The 17497-nt window shown below is 50.2% G+C and overlaps 9 protein-coding genes across 9 annotated transcripts; 4 read left to right on the top strand and 5 right to left on the bottom strand.

Annotated features, from left to right (window-relative positions):
- Nucleotides 1-335: 335 nt before the first annotated feature.
- Nucleotides 336-1538, bottom strand: COCVIDRAFT_35726 (lytic polysaccharide monooxygenase; the record flags this gene model as incomplete). Its single annotated transcript, XM_014703445.1, has 1 exon — nt 336-1538. One exon carries the CDS (start codon nt 1536-1538, stop codon nt 336-338), a length of 1203 nt encoding a protein of 400 aa, XP_014558931.1.
- Nucleotides 1539-1842: 304 nt separating this feature from the next.
- COCVIDRAFT_14009 (hypothetical protein) lies at nt 1843-2181 on the bottom strand (the record flags this gene model as incomplete). Its single annotated transcript, XM_014703397.1, has 1 exon — nt 1843-2181. One exon carries the CDS (start codon nt 2179-2181, stop codon nt 1843-1845), a length of 339 nt encoding a protein of 112 aa, XP_014558883.1.
- A 1671-nt stretch (nt 2182-3852) lies between these two features.
- Nucleotides 3853-4389, bottom strand: COCVIDRAFT_46480 (hypothetical protein; the record flags this gene model as incomplete). The annotated part of the gene is made up of 2 exons (XM_014703444.1): nt 3853-4187; nt 4269-4389. Coding segments are annotated over 2 exons (456 nt in total), but the record flags the coding sequence as incomplete, so codon positions are not given.
- A 1584-nt stretch (nt 4390-5973) lies between these two features.
- COCVIDRAFT_14007 (hypothetical protein) lies at nt 5974-7327 on the bottom strand (the record flags this gene model as incomplete). Its single annotated transcript, XM_014703396.1, has 6 exons — nt 5974-6209; nt 6260-6887; nt 6940-7035; nt 7088-7174; nt 7227-7246; nt 7297-7327. The coding sequence occupies 6 exons, from the start codon at nt 7325-7327 to the stop codon at nt 5974-5976; spliced, it is 1098 nt and encodes a 365-aa protein (XP_014558882.1).
- Nucleotides 7328-8826: 1499 nt separating this feature from the next.
- On the top strand, nt 8827-9153 carry COCVIDRAFT_93117 (hypothetical protein; the record flags this gene model as incomplete). Its single annotated transcript, XM_014703443.1, has 1 exon — nt 8827-9153. The coding sequence occupies one exon, from the start codon at nt 8827-8829 to the stop codon at nt 9151-9153; it is 327 nt and encodes a 108-aa protein (XP_014558929.1).
- A 575-nt stretch (nt 9154-9728) lies between these two features.
- On the top strand, nt 9729-10079 carry COCVIDRAFT_35724 (hypothetical protein; the record flags this gene model as incomplete). The annotated part of the gene is made up of 2 exons (XM_014703442.1): nt 9729-9854; nt 9906-10079. The coding sequence occupies 2 exons, from the start codon at nt 9729-9731 to the stop codon at nt 10077-10079; spliced, it is 300 nt and encodes a 99-aa protein (XP_014558928.1).
- A 742-nt stretch (nt 10080-10821) lies between these two features.
- Nucleotides 10822-12123, top strand: COCVIDRAFT_14006 (hypothetical protein; the record flags this gene model as incomplete). The annotated part of the gene is made up of 1 exon (XM_014703395.1): nt 10822-12123. One exon carries the CDS (start codon nt 10822-10824, stop codon nt 12121-12123), a length of 1302 nt encoding a protein of 433 aa, XP_014558881.1.
- Nucleotides 12124-12995: 872 nt separating this feature from the next.
- COCVIDRAFT_93075 (hypothetical protein) lies at nt 12996-14176 on the top strand (the record flags this gene model as incomplete). Its single annotated transcript, XM_014703441.1, has 2 exons — nt 12996-13320; nt 13374-14176. 2 exons carry the CDS (start codon nt 12996-12998, stop codon nt 14174-14176), a joined length of 1128 nt encoding a protein of 375 aa, XP_014558927.1.
- A 1059-nt stretch (nt 14177-15235) lies between these two features.
- COCVIDRAFT_35721 (hypothetical protein) lies at nt 15236-16825 on the bottom strand (the record flags this gene model as incomplete). The annotated part of the gene is made up of 1 exon (XM_014703440.1): nt 15236-16825. The coding sequence occupies one exon, from the start codon at nt 16823-16825 to the stop codon at nt 15236-15238; it is 1590 nt and encodes a 529-aa protein (XP_014558926.1).
- Nucleotides 16826-17497: the final 672 nt, after the last annotated feature.

Below are 17497 nucleotides of genomic sequence, written 5' to 3'. Positions count from 1 at the left end.
TCCAAATCTGCCCCATCCGCTAGATATATACACTGCATAATCCAGCGCGAGAACACCCAAATGGCAGCAAGGTTTCCATCTCAATACAGACACACAAAGCAAGCGCATTTGCATCATGCAAAATTGCTGCAAAACACCCCATCCCCCCCAAAAAAGAGAATGTCAAAGCAGGTCATGGAGGCACCCATGAACCAATGTGAAGAAGATATAAAAAAAGAAGAAAGCCAGCGTTCAGAAAACGTGATGAACGAGTGAAGAAAGAAGAAAGAAAGGATATGTACGCAGAAGAAAAAAAAAAGAGTCCAACAGCAACCAACGAACCAATGTACACAGACTTAACCATACATATCACAAGTCATAGTCTTGATCTCATACTCACTCTCTCCCTCGACAACACCACAGGGGACATCCCAACCGAGCTCGAACTTGTCACTCTCGGGCATGCGGTCCTTGGCGCCAGCAGCACAGTTAGCATCGATAGTGTAGTACGAAGTCTCCATGGCGGGCGCAGAGTTCCAGTCGCAGGCGTCGGTGCGCTTGTAGAAGGTGCGGCGGTGCAGACGCAGGGCCTTGCGCTCGATTGATTTTTCGGGGGAGTCGCAGAAGCAGCGAGCGGCAAGGGTGAGGGCGTCGCGGGTGCAGTCGCAGCGGGAGCCGTCGACTTGGTAGCGGCGCGTGTTGGGCTTGACAGCTGGGTGGGCGCGGCCCCAGTTGCGCGAGGGGGAGTTGGGAGTAGCGGTTTCGGCGGCTTCGTACTTGTAGATGGTGGTTGCGACTACGGTGGTTACGGTGACGACATTGCCGTTGCCTTCGTTGTTGCTGTTGTCGCCAGCGGGTTCCTTCTCGTAGCTGGGTGGCTGGGTTGTCTCAGGCTGGGGCGTCTCAGGATGAGGTGTCTCCTTGGGTGAAGTGGCAGAGTATGCTGGCTCCTCAGGCTGAGATGCTGATGGGGAGGGCTTGGTAGGCTCAGTGCTGTCGCCTGATCCCCCACCGCCAATGTGAACCTTACTGCAAGACTCAAAGCTCTCGTGCTCACGGTTCAGCCAGATCCAGACAAACAAGGCGTCGCCTTCAGGCATGTTGGTAGGGACCTTGAAGTCAAAGGTCTGGGCCTCAGGTGAACCATCTTCGGTAGCATGCGGGCAAGCACCGTGATACGAAGCAGCCAATTTCCAGCTCTTGCCCTTGTCCGTGGAAAATCCAACCTGGCAGGATCCGCCATAGTGAGTTCCGCCGGGAGCGGCCTTGTCGTAGTCGAAACTGGTGAGCTGGAAGTAGGCGTCTTGACCAGACTGCCATGTGACCGATGCCTTCTCGGTATCGAACTTGTCAAGGTGACCGCGGCAGGGGCCTGGAGAAGGCCTGCTATCACCTCCATCAGGACCGCAGCATCCAAGCGGGAAGTTGAACTCGGGATCGATTTCGGTTGACTGGGGGTTGATGGATGGAGCTCCGCCTAGCGGGGGTGGGTAGAACAAGCTCATGTGAGCCTGGGCAGCGCCAACTAGGGCGAGCACAGATAGAGTCTTCATATACATGGTGTGTGTAGTGTTTTTTCTTTTCGTAAAGACTGTGGTCGTTATGAATGCAAGGAAGGACTGGAAGTTGCAAAGTAGAGTCAGAGCTGAAAGGACTGTGTAGTGATGTTGCTGTTTCTGTGAAGAGGGTGTTTCTTGACAGCAACAAAGAAGCTCAAAGAAGAAAGACGGTCCGGCGCTTTCGAACAGAAAAGTGAGTGAATGTAGAATGAATGTAGACAAAGACTAGCTTGTCACGAGTGAGTGTGTATCTATCACTGGGATTGATGCCCTCCTTCACAAGGGCAGGCAGGCAGCTTTTAAATCACCTCCTGACGACTGGACCATAGTTGTTGATGGGTCCCGTATAACACGCATTAGCACGCCCAGTCTCGGCGGCTGAAGAGGGTTGTGCTCTCAGCATGCTAGTAGCCTCTGCCCAAGAGTGGAGCGTTGTAGTAGTATACGGGCCCCTGACTTTGCGACGAGCCAATGGTGTGAGCGAGACCAGGTGGCGCATCGGGGGAAGTGGACCTGTTTGGGAAAGGCAGCGAGACGCGAGAGCCTGTGGGTCTCGAGTGAAGGACTCACTGCCCGGGTTCCGCGATGGAGGTTCTGCTGTTCGTGGCTGACGGAGTCTGCGTCTTGTTTCACGCTCTCCCATTTTTGGCGTAGCAGGGGCGCTTGTCCCTGGCGAAGGATCACTTCGTCAAATCCCACGCCCAACGTTTTGCGCAATGATTAGCACGCGACCAGGAAGACTGACAGCGGATTCGTTTCATAGACAGACCGTTTACGTTTCTTCGGCTATAATACCAATGGTGTTTAGTGTAGGCATGTGAGTGATATGGCGCCAATGGCTGCCAGGCCCCTATCGATAACGCTCTTGTCGCTTACTCTCGCCACGTGCTTGTGATCGACCTGGCCTGTCCTTTGACCTTCGATTTGGCTTTTGCGCTATTCATACTCCACTTCCTTTGAACAGGTAGCAATTACCGTCTGGTTAACCGCCCTCTCGTATCCCCTCTGCAGCAAAATGCGTCTGTGAACAATCTAGTTGATGGCGTCAGCTGCGCTACCTTCTGCAGGTGCTCCGTCCGGGTGTAACTTATTGCCACTGCCAACAGCCTGGTGTCGTCGTTTGTGCAAGTTGCAGGCTGCAGGGAGTGCTTGATGATCTCTTTCAAGACACCCGTCCGAGACTAACAGCTAGTCATGGCCTCGTTACGCGGGGCTCGGATTTCGGCAATGTAGCGACAGCTGGAGGCGATGCCCCGATTTGATACACGTCCAAGAACGACCAAGAACACCCAAATGATCCTTTACCAAGCAGTGTGGGTGTTGCACAGTAGTACTTGTGATACTACTTACTCGGCTTCTGTAGCTGTAACCCTCTGATGCCACATACTCTTTTAGAAAAAGCTGATACAGGAAGCTGAAGTATGCAGACATGCATCACAAGTCCAGCAAAAGTTGTTTTGCAGCGCACATCCCAGTGCCCCCTAGAATCACCATTCCATCATCTGCAAAGCAATCTCTCTTGTCTCATGGGAATTGCAGAGAACCAAAAATCCTACATTACGGATGCCCCCGCCTACTCTAGATTAGCCAATCAGAAGCACAGATAGGGCACATACGTATTCACAATGAAGCACGCGTGCGCATACTTACATACATCAAAACCAGTCCGGTCGATCATTTTAACCGCCTCATGTTTCAGCCCAACCTAACGTCCTCTACCTATTGGAGGAAATGCTATCGATAGGAAAACGTATCGCGGCCCGTCCAGTCAGAGTGACAAGCAAAAACTACCTAAGATCACGCATCTTTTTTTTTCCGCGGGCGATCATGTCACAGTGGTCATTTAAGACCGGCTGTTTCGGAGAGCAGTCACTGTCGTTTTTGTAATGCCCTTTAATCTGAATAATCACCAGTAACATGTCACCAAATGGCACCACTTAGCATGCCGCTCACTGCTCTAGTCAAACATTGTCTTCACATTCCGGTTGCTTATGCTGAGATGTAATAGTAGTATTAACTTCTCTCAGCTTCCCCCTCTCTCTCTCTCTCTCTCTCTCTCTCTCTCTCTCTCTCTCTCTCTCTCACACACACACACACACACACACACAACCCCAAGAATCTCTTTTCCCCCTTTAAAAAACCCCCACAATCTTTTGATATAGAATGCCAAACACATGATGCCCAAAATCCCAAACTTCTCTTTTCTCCATCCAATCCATAGCATCATCTACCCCCAAACCCCTTTCCTGCTCTTTTCTCCTTGACTCATAGAGAGCGCTCTACACCAATCCCTCGTCTCCGTAGCATTCCTCCTCTTCCTATAAACCATCGAAAGCCCCAACGGCGCACAAAACTGCGTAAAACTGCCCGCGCACGGGATTCTGCACTGCACGGCATCGACCTTGGTCGCCCATTTGTGCAAGTAATCGCCACACTGACAAATCTCGTCGGATATGGCAAAGTACTCCCACCGATAACACGTCTGCGCACAGCTCTCCTGCCTGTTTTCTTCGTCGAAGCGGCGACCAGACATCCGTTCGGTGAGGAGGATTCCGCCGTGGGGGTCGTTGTAGCAGCCGTTGTACTCGAAGGGGCCGCACGCACAGTGGTGTGCTGTGACGTTTTGACAGCCAAGCGGGGGTTCATTGCCTGTAAGGTGGGGGATTTTTTTGTCCCCTAGGTTAGCCGGTTGTATTATACAAGTTATGGGTATTGGGTGTTTGGGCTTACCGCTGCATACATAATCGCACGCAGGATGTTTGTAGTGGAGAGGAAAATGCTTTCGGTCGCCGCCGGTGGCGTAGACTGCAGTGAGCAGCCCGGGAGCAAGAATAATTACGGAGGTTCTCATGGTGGTTGCAAAGGTTGGTGATTATAGTAGTTAGAAGAGTGCGAATATGTGTGATATTCAAACACGTCTTCAAAAGCATGTAATCTTATGATACTATGTTGCTATCTAGCTCTTCCTCTAATGGTGAAGAGATGCAAATGAATTTCAAGCAATTTGTCAGTGAAGATTTGCGAGTACGTTTTCCACTTGCTACGCTGCGTTGCTTGTCCGCAATCGTAATTGATTGACTTCTCTTATCTAATTGAGTTGTAATTGATTCTCGCAGGTTAGGATATATTCCGCTATCCTCTTTGTGAGAAATAATCCAATACGCTATAGGCTAAGCTAATCCAAGCAAGTAAAATTATATTTCCATGGGCATGGAAGGCATTCACCGAGAAAATGCAACTGTAAGAATTGCCAAAAAATTACTATGGCTCCACCCCCGCCTCTTCCAGAATTTGGCTTCTGGGTGGGTTTTCCCTTCGAAAATCTTTCCAACTAGAGCACTCGCCTTCCGTTTGGAACAGTTTGGTTCTGATCGGAGTCGGGAAAAAATTTAATTCCGCTCGGTACAACGGTGAAACCCAGTACCGGCCAAGAAAGACTACCAATCGACTTTCCCGTTGCTTTTTCTTTTTTTTTCTGGGAGGGCTGTGTAGGCTGTGGAGTCGATCTGTTTCCGATCCATCTTCGCCGTTGGTGGATTACGTCTATGCTCACACCTCATCCCATGTTCCATCGTGGTAAAAAAGATTCTTATCTTCAAGCAATGGCCTTTACAAAGACTTTTCTTCAAGATCAAGGACCAGACATTACTACTATTGTATGCATGAGCTGTATCTCTCGACAAGACATATTGTGTGGTGCCATGTCCACATACTACCAAGATCTTAGTCTCCGGGTACCCAACCCCGTTCTTTCTTCCCAGTTCACCGCAACACGAGCCCTTACATACTACACAGCTAAGACGAGTATTCGAACGCGTCATCGAGCCCAGAATTTACGTAGAGGGGACCCGATTTTGTATCAAAAAGAAATATGTGTGACTTCTACCAAGCAGCATAGTCTACACTACATCATTCTTACCTTCACTATTCCCTTCAAACCGGTTGTAGACTACAACAGCAAGTACCACGGGTGCAGTAAATCTTGGCTACATTTATCTTGTTTTTGTTGCATTGCCAAGGCATACTCTCTACCAGACATGATTCTACAGAGTTTTGCTTATGTGGCAGGACGCGCGTTGCGGTTTCTAAGAGCAGTCATGATATACTCTGCCAGGCTACTCTACGCAACGGTACACAAACTCATTCGTTCGGTTCCCATTCCGTCTCCATGACATGATGTATGATCGACACGAACAATGAGTAGGCATACACGTATACTAGACATGTCACTTCTGAATTTAGTATTCACTTCCATGTAGAGTATTACTAAGAAAGCGTTCCGTATTAAACACATATACATGGATAAGGCTAGCCCAAGATGCGCGGATGAGAGATGTAAAATTGAACTTTTCTTGGAAAGGGCTACGAGTAAAGCATCGCTATTCGGCCAGAACCATGACTAAATACTAAGCACATCATTCTCACAGTCGAAAAATTACTTCTTCAGCAGCTTCTCCAGTTCCGCAGCTATCGCGTCGCCAACTTCGCTTGTACTTGACTTGCCGCCGATATCGGCGGTTCGGACACCATTGTCAATAGTGATTTTTGTTGCCTCGTCAATCTTTTGCGCAAGCTCCGGCAGGCACAGAGAGTATTTGAACATCATGCTTACGGAAAGGACAGTCGCAATGGGATTGACGATGCCCTGTCCAGCGATATCTGGTGCAGAACCTATATTTGTGTGAGCAAGCGAAATGGTTGCGGATATCGTCGGGACTTACCGTGGATAGGCTCGTAGATGCCATTGAGCTTTGTCTTGCCATCAGGAATGCCGCCTAAGCTGGCACTTGGCAGAAGACCCAAACTGCCTGGGATAACGCTCGCCTCGTCGCTAATAATGTCACCAAACAGATTGCTTGTGACAACAACACCGTTCAGCGCGCGGGGGTTCTTGATCATGAGCATGGCAGCGGAGTCGATGAGGTGGGTACCCGACTTGAGGTGCGGGTACTCGTCCTTCATGATGCGCTCAAATGTTTTCCTCCATAACCTCGATGTCGCGAGCACGTTGGCCTTGTCCAAACTCCACACAGGTACTGGCGGGTCCTCGACCGAGGCAAGGTTGCCAGCCAAACGTACAACGCGCTCAATTTCCTCGACACTGTATGGCTCAGTATCCATTGCCTTGCCATCGCCCTCGTCTTCTTTCCTGTCACCAAAGTATATGCCACCAGTCAATTCACGGATGATGTTGAAGTTGACGCCCCGCACATTTTCGGCTTTGAGGGGCGAGGAGTCGACTAGTGAGTCGGAGGCAAAGAAGCAGGGTCGCAGATTTCCAAAGGTCCCGAGTTCTTTGCGGAGCTTGAGAATACCTTGTTCTGGGCGCACCTTGCCCGTGCCCCATTTCTACACCATCTATTAGATTGGGTCGCCCTTTTGATAGTACACAATTACGTACCGGTCCTCCGACGGCACCGAGGATGATGGCATCGGCATTCTTTGCGGCTGTGAGGGTCTCGTCGGTAAGAGGGTTGTTGTGCGCGTCTATCGAGCACTGTAGAATGTTATGATCGGTTCCGACTCCTACGTCATAGCTCCCAACTTACACCTCCAAACAGATGCTCCTGGAAGTTGAAGGTATTATCGGTATGCTTCTCAATGACCTTAAGGACTTTGATCGCCTCAGCGACAACCTGGAAATATCGGTGAGTAAACGCGGTGGGCACACGCGGATGCTGCTGTTACCTCAGGGCCGACACCATCACCTGGACGCGAATTAGTACTGTGGTGCCCGACTTCCGACTCTGTAACTTACCAGCGAGAACGACAATATTGTGCGCAGGCATTTTCTTCTATGAGCAATTGGTACGTGTTTTTGAAAATGAGAAAATATGGCGCGCACAGGTTTCATGGCAGCGTCCGGAAGCTACCCCACGTATGAAGGTGAGCCCCGCCAGAAGCCGCAGCAACCCTCCGACGTCGGCCGCTACCCGCCGGATATCAGCTTACAGCCAGTAATTGCCCATGCCGAACTCTGTCCCCTCTTCCTGACACTTGAACACATGGAATAATACTCCTGAGTGACTCGGCTTACGTACCCGTGCTGACGTTGTCATGATATTACTTATTGCTGTCACAGTTGCTGCGGGGGTAGATTTGGATAATCAGTGATCTTACGCACGAGGTCCCAAGGTCCATCGTGACTTGGAAGACAGCCCAGTCTGTCACAAGAGATGAAACAAACGCTGCATGTAACTACGAGCACAGACTTACACGGAAAGAGCCAATTGCACTCCTTGTTCAGCAGAATTCAACATTGACGAATCGTAATTGCGGCGTACATGCTCGATCAATGCTCATCACTGAAGACACTTGAGTAAGGGGTTTCTCATATTGTAATACTTTCCTAGGTAGCCGAAACCATTAGCAATGCGCACCAAGATTTCCTATTTTGGGTGGGTATTTTGCCGTTCAAGGCAGGGTTTTGCTTATTCATGACCAGCAGAGGGTCTTATGCCAAGTGCTACTGAGCGGGAATTGGTAAGGGGTTCATTCGTCTTCTACAGTAGTTCCAGATGTTGGGCACGGTTGAACAGAATTTGCCAAGGTAGAAGCAAAAGGGAGGATACGAGGAAGGATGGTTACATGGAAAGCAACCATAGGAGCCCGCAGTCAGGGCTTGGCTGACCCCTTTGGCTGGTTGCGGAGCGAAATCATGACGGAAGGACCCGGAAGCCTCCCTTTGCTTTGTTACTACAAAACAAGACTAGATGTAATTGTCTGCTTGGCTATTTGCCCAGTTGTGCTTGTCCACAAGCGGAACTGTGGAACTGTCATGGTCCGAAGGCTGGTGAACCCTTGTGACCCCAGCCGTTCAAGTTCAACCCATCTCGTCTTTAGTGTTCAACGGCCTGGGGCTAACGTTGAATATGCGCTGGTTGTTTGGTGCATAATTATGTTTCTGCCGCCAGACTTCTAGCGGCGTATGCTGTTGACCAAAAGCAATAATCGTGGCGCGGCCCGAGTAGTTGTGCCCATAGTGTGGATTGACTAGAGCACACCCGGACCAGCAAACACATGAAACAGCCTGTGAATGGTTGCGTATGGTGGTGCTGTACAAGTGAGCAGGCTGGGCAAAGGGTCTCGAGAAACCAGCCCCTGAGAGACGGTGATGTGTTGTCGTCTACGGACAGAAGGTCGCGGACGTCAAGGAAGCTGGCTTATAATCAAAGTTTGAGGTGCCGCCCCAGGCAGTCCAAGAGGGGATATTACATGTGATGAACACGTCAAACACTGGGCGTATGGTGGGCTGTGGTATAGCAAGGCGTAGTGATGTGCATGCGGGATGGCGCCTCAGCTAGCCAGTCGTGCGCAGCCTTTCTGGCGATCTCTCTCACCCGCACGCTACAAGTCCCGAGATGCTTCATTTCAAGCCGCACACTGTCCTGTCGATCCCCCGCCAAGTCTCTTGGACTTGCAGATCTGGAGATTGCGCCTCACATGCAATGCGTGTTGGTTTACCCAACATGGACGGTCCTCATTCATTCTTGTCCCGACAAGCCTCCGCTCCGCTGGGCGCCGCGCAACATGGTTGCGTTGCTTGGGTAGCCAAGCCTGGCGTAGCATGGTGATGCAATGTTTTCGAGCACCATTGTGCATCGTGTACTTTTGATCTGCAGCGTGGTGGTTGGGTCTGGACAGAGGTGCTCCCTTGTGTCTGGGCTGGTCTTTCTCGGCATGTCTTGGAAGGCTTCAACCATCCGCGTAGTGCGGAAGGCGCAATTACTTTTGAGTTCCCCGTGGGCGGCCCATGATGCCCCGGATTGCTCCTGGATTGTACCCTTTGCAGCCCTGTCATTTATATTTTAACTGTACATTCCCTCGCTCTGCCTATCGCCAGAAGTTGACTGCCGACCACGGTTCCTACACAGTGCCGGTTTCGCCCTCCGGCTTGCGCGATTAAAACCTTTGCCGTTTCCAACCTATCGTGGGGCGAACTACGGGTCACGCCTCAACATTGTGCATTTGCATTGTTGCATTATTCCCCAGCCTATTTTATTCCTTCCTTACTTCATGAATCAACATCCGTCTGTTACTTCACGTCGCTACTTGAACAACAACACGATCGACACGCTCGTCCGGTAACGCGCATCCAACGCCCTCTGCGGCGAGCGTTCCTACGACCAACCCCCACGCCGACAAAGACCCGCACCACCGCACCACCGCACCACCCTCACACCTTTCACCATGGTTCTCTCCATCCGCTCCAGCGTGGACAGCATATCCAGTCGACTGAGCGGCGAGAAACCTCTGCCTCGACCAACCTACTACTGCCAGATGAATCCCCAGGAGCAGGCCATATGGGCTATTATCGTAAGTAACACTTCTTGTCCTCTTCAAGATCACTGTGCTAACTGTTCCCAGGGCGAGGAAAAGTACGAATACATACGCGACACCAAAGGCCGTGTACATAGGCATCGCCTCACCTACGTTGAGCGCGCTCAGCGCCAGCGTGCATTCTACGACTCGCGTGTCGGCCATGCGATTGTCGGCGACGAGTGGATGCGAATGAAGCTTCCAACTCGCCGTGTCCGCTAGCATCCAGTCACACACGACGGACTGTCATGCTAAACTAGCGCGTCGCACCCATCATGTACCGGCACATGTCCGGCACATGTACACCTGTCTGCGACATCGATCGCCATGGCAGTCTTTTGACGATTTTCTTTTTGTTTTGAGCGAGTGGCCATAATTTAGGATGACGCCAAGGTCTTCAGGTCACCGTCTCTATCGTGCTAGATTTACGACCTTGGCGCGTGGGAAGATACCCGGCATTCAGAACGGAGTTTATATTTCCTTTGTTTGATTTTTCTTATCTTCATTCTGAAGCAGCCTCTCTTCACTTGCCCTTGGCTTGGAAGACATACGTATTAATACAAAGGCGCATATTTCTCAATCAACGATCCGCGTGATGTCCAGCTGGTAAAACGCCTGCCTCAAAAACGGCAGTGCAACAGGCAGACACAATCTAGTGGCCAACCCGTCTGGTAAAACCCAGAAACAATATAAGGGGTTAGTTAGAAGGTGAATGCAAGGCCAAATGGTAGTGTAGAGGGATGTGTAGACTGCCTGAACAAGGGGCCAGCGCCACCATCCGTAGTTCGCCTCCCCTTATTGGCTAGCTCGCCGACAAGGCATCGCTCCGCCCGCGGGCTGTGACCTCAGTCTCTGACCTTGTCACCCAAGCACCAAAGCGAATCGCCATCGAATTAAGTCATCATGTTCTGGCCATACCCATGAGGAAGTACGCCTTGCACAGTCACACCACCAAGCCTGAACCATGTCGGACGAAGAGGGATTGCTGGTTGTTGCAGCCGGGGGCGATCTCATCCTTGACGTTGCTCAGGAAGAGGGAGGACAGCGTTTCTCGTACCGCGTCGACTCCAAGACCCTCCAGCAAAACTCGCGATACTTTGAAAACCTTCTCAGCCACCGGTTTCATGAAGGCCAGCAACTGGCAAAGTCGCTTGAGGCCCTTAGATTGAGCGGGCACGAGAATATTGGCGATGCACCTGACAACGTGCTTCCTCACATCTCCATTATCAATGTCGGCCGAGTAGCAGTGGCCAAAGTCTCGTCCATCCGCAATTTGCTCGCAGATTTTCTCCGTGCCATCCATGGCCTAGACCTTGCCGTATCGAACCCTCCCGTCGCCAACCTGGCGAACCTTGCCGTCGTGGCCGATCGATTCGATGCCGTCGCGTGCCTTTCGAAGTATATACAGAAGAGAAAGTACATGCAACTCCTCGATGCCAAGTCAAGAGGCAAACCAAATACATCGCAGACAGAAGAGAGGATACGACAGAAGTTGTTAGTTGGTCTCCTCTTCGACCACCCGTCGTGGGTAACGCGATACTCGAAGCATTTGATCATACGGGATTCCATACAATGGCAACCGGGCACAGAGGAGGATCATACAAAGGCGCTGTGGTGGGACATACCAAATGGCGTCGAGGACGAGCTCATTCAGCGGCGAGAGTATATTTTGGAAACGATCAACTCTCTGCAGTCGCACTTCCTCAAGTTGTATACTTCTGGAGAGAGACAATGCAAGCTTGGCTACGATACGTCGTTGCAGTGTGATTCTTTTCAACTTGGGGAAATGGTTCGCTTCTTTTTCAAGATTGATACCGTGCGTCTGCAAGGCAAGATTTACGATAACACGGAGCCAACATATTATCTCGGAGACATTGATCGTCTTCTGTCGTCGCTTCGCCAATGCTCCAACTATCAAGTCGACACCAATCATGCACATTGCGGGCTACGATCACGATTGCTTCCGCTTCTAGATCTCGTACAGAGCCATCTTAGTCTGGATACTGGAAGTCCGGACGTTGGTATCTGCGCTGAGTGTTGGACCTCCCGTCGAACCGAGTACGCCTGGCAATTAGCCAAGAGACCGGTGTTGTGGGCTCACCCAAGATCTTTGACGGGTAACCGATTGCTTGCTAACGGAGGCGCACGAAAAGGACCCCAAATAGCATCGAGTAGCTGCCTTAGCAGGCACGTGGCGGTAAGGGATATGTTTATGGCTAGTGAGAGAGATTGGACTCCTAGAGACGCACGTACATTAAAGGATTAGTGCATATTCGATGCCTGACTACGGGCCTGTTGAACCCCATGCATTTTGAGGCCTGAATCATATACATGCACATGGCGTTCGTGAGCTGGGTAGCCCTCGTTCACCGTTGGTGAGATTCAGCCTTAGCTGTAGTACATTTGTTGCGAAATTCGCCCGCACCATCAGGGTGCCTTCGGCCTTATGCTCGCTCTCACCCCACCCTTTCCCTTATTATGGAGGGACGCGGACTTGGGATTAAAATCTGAGAAGAAGTATCCTGCCTTAAGGGACGCCTCGATCCTTGGGGTACCAGAAACGGAAGGTCGCTGTTATCTCAACATTTCGTAGACGGAGACTATCTACTCGGTACTACTAGTCTAGTTTAAAGGGTTTCCCATATCACTTTTCCATGGAACGAAGTATGCATGTGCGCAAATATGCAAGGCTGTACAGTACCTCTGAATGATTAATCGTCGTGTGATGCGGAATCGAAAAATGTCGAGTTAATTGTTCTCGGCTGTGCAACAGGTGATGTGATTGGTCAAGCGCTAAGAGTGCGGCTGTGCGCGTTTGCGCCACTGCTAGAGTAGTAAGTAGGCTGAGCAAATCCTGGGGCTATCTCTCTGTAAGAAGAAAATTCCAAGTACGCATGACAGGCTTTGCTGAGGAAACGTGTGTTTCATTTGTTGAAACCGGCTATTGCGTGACACAAAGAGACATGCAGGCTTCCGCCGAGGCAGAGTAGCATTCTATTGAAGTAATATAAAGAGTTTACAACAAACCATGGGAACAAACATAAGCTCTTTGTTCACCCAAGCACAAGGGTCTTGTTTCGGCAACTGCAAACAGTCTTACCTAACTGCTGCTCTTGCCACGTTGTTTACCTAAGCGCAATGGCGTTTTCACTACCTTCCCACTACTGCAGAACTCCTACCAACTCTTCGGATCACCCTTCACTCCACTTGCAACCCCAATCACTCTTACAGCGAGGAAGTATGCTCGGCAAGGTCAAAAGGGCTTTTTCGACGCGCAAGTCGTCGACTTCGAGTAATGACCACTCAGCGCGGGAGGTAGCGGTCACGGGTCAGACACAGAACAACACACTTACAGCTGCGCCGGTCAGCCCCAAGAGTGCTGGATCCCGTAACAGCGGCCTCGCACCACCACCTTCATCTGCTAGCCCATTTACTTCTCCATCACCAGCTACAAGGAGGCCAGGTAAGATAACCAAATACACCGAACTGGACATGTTCCCGCCATTTACCCTCTAGATACTGACAGATCACTAGGTAGCACAGGTATGAACGCCTTCGGATCTAACAACGAAGCTCCGCCGGCCTATACACCAGGTCCAGCTCAAAATGCAGGCGCATTCCAGTCACCATCTACAACAACAACTTCAGACTCTGACCCTTACGCTTTCCTCAAGAGTTTTGATACTATTTTCTTGATTGACGATTCAGGATCCATGGCTGGCCGTTCATGGAGAGAGACGCAGGAAGCCCTTGCAACCATCACACCAATTTGTACAGGACACGACGAAGACGGTATCGACATTTACTTCTTGAATCATCCTGATTCGAGTCTCTACAAGAAGGTTACCACTCCCAGCACTATTATCGAAATCTTCCAGACTGTTCGACCTCGCGGCGCCACACCAACTGGCCAGCGCCTTCACAAGATCCTAAAACCTTATCTCCAGCGCTATGAACAGGACGACAAAACTAAGCCCATTAACATCATTATCATCACCGATGGCGAGCCCTCTGACGATGTTGAGTCTACCATTATTCAGGCTGCCAAGAAGCTTGATAAGCTCGATGCGCCTGCGTGGCAAGTCGGTATCCAGTTCTTCCAGGTGGGTCGGGAGCCCGGTGCGCGTGAACATCTCAAGCAGCTTGATGACGGGCTCGCCGAATTGGCCGAGGACGACAATCTCAGAGATATTGTGGATACTGTTCCTTTTAGTGGCGCAGAAGGCGAGTCACTGACTGCAGCGGGGATTCTCAAGGTGGTCATGGGTGCAGTTCACCGTAGACTGGACAGAAACTCCAAGGATCTGCACAGGAAGTAGGGATTGGTCTAACTTCCCTTCTAAGCAGCTGCATGACTGGTGCTGCAGGTGATTGTGTGGGCTTTGCTAGAAGCATATGTGGGGATTGTCGTGTCTGCCTTGCAATAGTCAACACTGCGGGGTACCACTACCAGAATACCTTGACAAATACGTTGTCCAGATATAAATCCTGGCGCTTATTGGGCGGGTCATTACTGTCTATATGGCGTTTGTGGAGAAATACATGGGATTGTAAGTGTCTCCTTTTTGGGTTTCAAGTGCATACATATGATACCCCCCTTTTTCTCTGCTGCATGGAACTGCAAGCGATACAGCTTGGGAGGCGGTCTGTTTTTTTCAATTGTCATTGTTAGATTAAGTATTTAGAATTCACGGGTTGGGAAAAGTTTCTCTACTCCATCAGTAGTTTGGTCAATTCATCAACTCAAGTGTTTATATTGCTGCCTTGAACACAACTACGAATTCTACCCACACATACAGCTAACAAAAAATCATACTGATAATGGTATACCCTACTAGATAGCAGCCCCTCTTGTTCATGTCCCTTCGCTTCGATGCCAGCCTGGACGCCTAAAACAGTCAAACTAATTAGCTGCCAGTCAGCCTTACGATAAGCACCCCACCGCAAGGCAGACTTCGGGAGATGCTCTCCGGGTAAAGCAATTAAGCCCACCGCATAAATCTTCTATCTTGAGACAAGTACCATGGGTTTATGCATACTCGGGTCCCCAACATGCAAATTACACCATAGTAAGGTGCGTATTCATTACAACCAGACCACTCAACCCTGACCGTTCAAGGCAGTTGGAAATCACATCACATCACATCACAATGGACCACTTTTCCAGCATGCACTCTGCACACTCGCCGTAATCCAAGAACTAGGCTTCACATGCGCATTCACACACACACACACACACCCATCCTCTTCACTTTCTTACACAAGCAAAATCTATAGTGAAAAAAAAAGAATTTAGAATCATAAAACATCAATCAATTGATTTAAATAAAACATTTATAAATATCATAACCATCATACACATACACACGCAGCAGTTACTAATAAAAATCTTCCCAACGCGTACACCTCTTACTCCCCTCAGACTCCGTATCCGAATCCCTTTCCCTCTCCATCTCGCGCCCTTCCCTCTCCCACATCTCGCGCTCCTCACGCCTCGGCTCCACATCAACGCCATCGAAGCGTTCCCCATTGAACTTCTTGTCCCAATATGCAAAATACATGGATGCTTTCTTGGGGCGCGGGGGCGCGGCGTCGCGCGACTGCTCGTCAGCGTCGGTGGTAAAGTTTGAAGTAGAGTATGCAAAAGGGTTGTCGGTGGCTAAGAGCTTTCGGTACTTTTCTTGGTGCGACTCTGCTTGGTGCGGTTTTGCTGGTTCGACGATGTTGTAGATGGGGTTGTTGAAGGGGTCGCGGTGGTGGGGGTGTTGTGAGGGACCACCCGTGTAGGAGAGGATGGTGCTGGGTGTGCTTGTGGAGGAGGAGTTGCAGTGGTGGCTTGGGTTTTGTTTTTGGATGCCGAGGGGCGCGGGTTGGAGGGGTTTTATGCTGATGCTGTCACTGGGGCTCAGTGAGTGGCTTGAGTGGTGGTGGTAGGATGAGTAGAATGAGGACTTACTGGGTGAGGGCTGGTAGGTATCTTGGTGGTATACTGAGTGCGTGTGTTGTCGGTTGTAAGATTTGGTAGAGGTGTAGTCCTGCTTCTCGCGCATGTCGAAACCTAGGGTTTCTGCTGGGGAGAACTGATCTACGCTGAAAGGGCGAGGTTTCGGACCTAGTTTTGTGTCGTCCTGCATATGGGCCGAGTGCTCACCTTTTTGGTGATTGGAGGATGTATCTGAAGAGGAGTTGACTGTTGTGCCCGAGAGCGTCTGATACAGAGTCTCCTTTTGGTGCCTTCGCTCGAGCACTAAACACTTTAGTCTCATACCAAGGTTACCGGCTTCGTAAAGGGTCCTCTCACCGCCACGAGTCTTCCTGATCCAGTATTTTACGAACCGTACACGCTTCGAGCTCATCTCTGCCCAGTAAGGGGTGTCAGGAGCGGCGTTGGGATTTGTCAGACTTTTGGTGCTCATGCGGCCGGTCATGCCCGCAAAGAGAGCGGAGAGAACGTCCTCGTCGGAGGCCATACGCGCCATGATACAAGCTGGACACTGATCGCGCTGATAGTGCCACTTGTCTCCACAGTAGATGGGCTCACGGCCAGGCGGCGCAGAAGCATCAATATCGAAATCCTGTCGCCACATTTGCAGCACGGGTTCCATTTGACGCGCCCTCCACTCTTGGTCTGGGGTCAGAAGATCACACATGATCAGGGGGTAAAGGAACTGGCCGATTGCGCCTTCAAACTCATGCTTCACCCATGCCCAAATGTCGTTGATCAGATGAGCATCCAGGCCTTTGTGGATGCAGCAGAGGTTCCCAGAAGACCCGAAGAATAGAGGAGAGGAGCGTAAGCGATGAGGGAGATCTTGGATATCCAGCTTGGTGAACTTTCGGTAGTGTGCCACTTTGCGCCCATAACGCTCCTCGCCGGGTACCGGGACATCTCGCAGGATGCACACCAAGCGTTTCATGTCAGTGCTGTGAAGACGGCGAGTCTCCATTCGACCCAAAAAGGAAACCATTTTGATCTTGTCTGGCACAGTGTCTTTGTAGAGATCTTACTTTGTAGGATGTGAGAAACAATAGGGGTTGGAAAGGAGTGAACGGGTATATAACCCTTTCAAAATGACATGGTAAATGAACAACGTGGTGAAGAGCGAGATGCATTGTGGGAAATGTCAAGTTTGGTTTTAGTGTTCACGGCTCTTGGAACAGCGAGAGAGTGATACAATGTTGGGACATGGAAAAATCCACAATGTGCTAATATAGTAGTGAATCTCAGAATTGGATCAGAAGTATGAGACTGAAAGCAGCTCTAGAGACATTAGCTGACAAGCCGGTAAGGTCATCAGGAAAGGATACTGAATGAAACATGAGCATCACAAAGTCACGCGCAGGGCCTACTCGTCAAGAAGACGGGTCAAGAAAAGTCAATGACCAGAACACAGGCGGAAAGATTTCATACAGTCAATAATAGGGCTTCAATTCAATAGTGATCCAGCCATACAGTGAACGCCATTCCAGAATCGTATAATGCATCATTCAAGGATGAAAAAGATAAAACCATATCCCAAACGGTACGCGAAGCAGCGCAAGGCCGCAGCTACCAGATAGTACAAGAAAAAAATCAAAAGAAGCGAAAGTTTGTAGTACTAGGACTAAACATTACCTATAGCAACCAGATGGTTCTTGTC

The sequence above is a fragment of the Bipolaris victoriae genome, assembly GCF_000527765.1.
Source record: "Bipolaris victoriae FI3 unplaced genomic scaffold scaffold_22, whole genome shotgun sequence".
NCBI classification, from domain to species: domain Eukaryota; kingdom Fungi; phylum Ascomycota; class Dothideomycetes; order Pleosporales; family Pleosporaceae; genus Bipolaris; species Bipolaris victoriae.
Note: the sequence above shows the minus strand (reverse complement) of the source record. Positions and strands in the feature narration are given on the sequence as shown.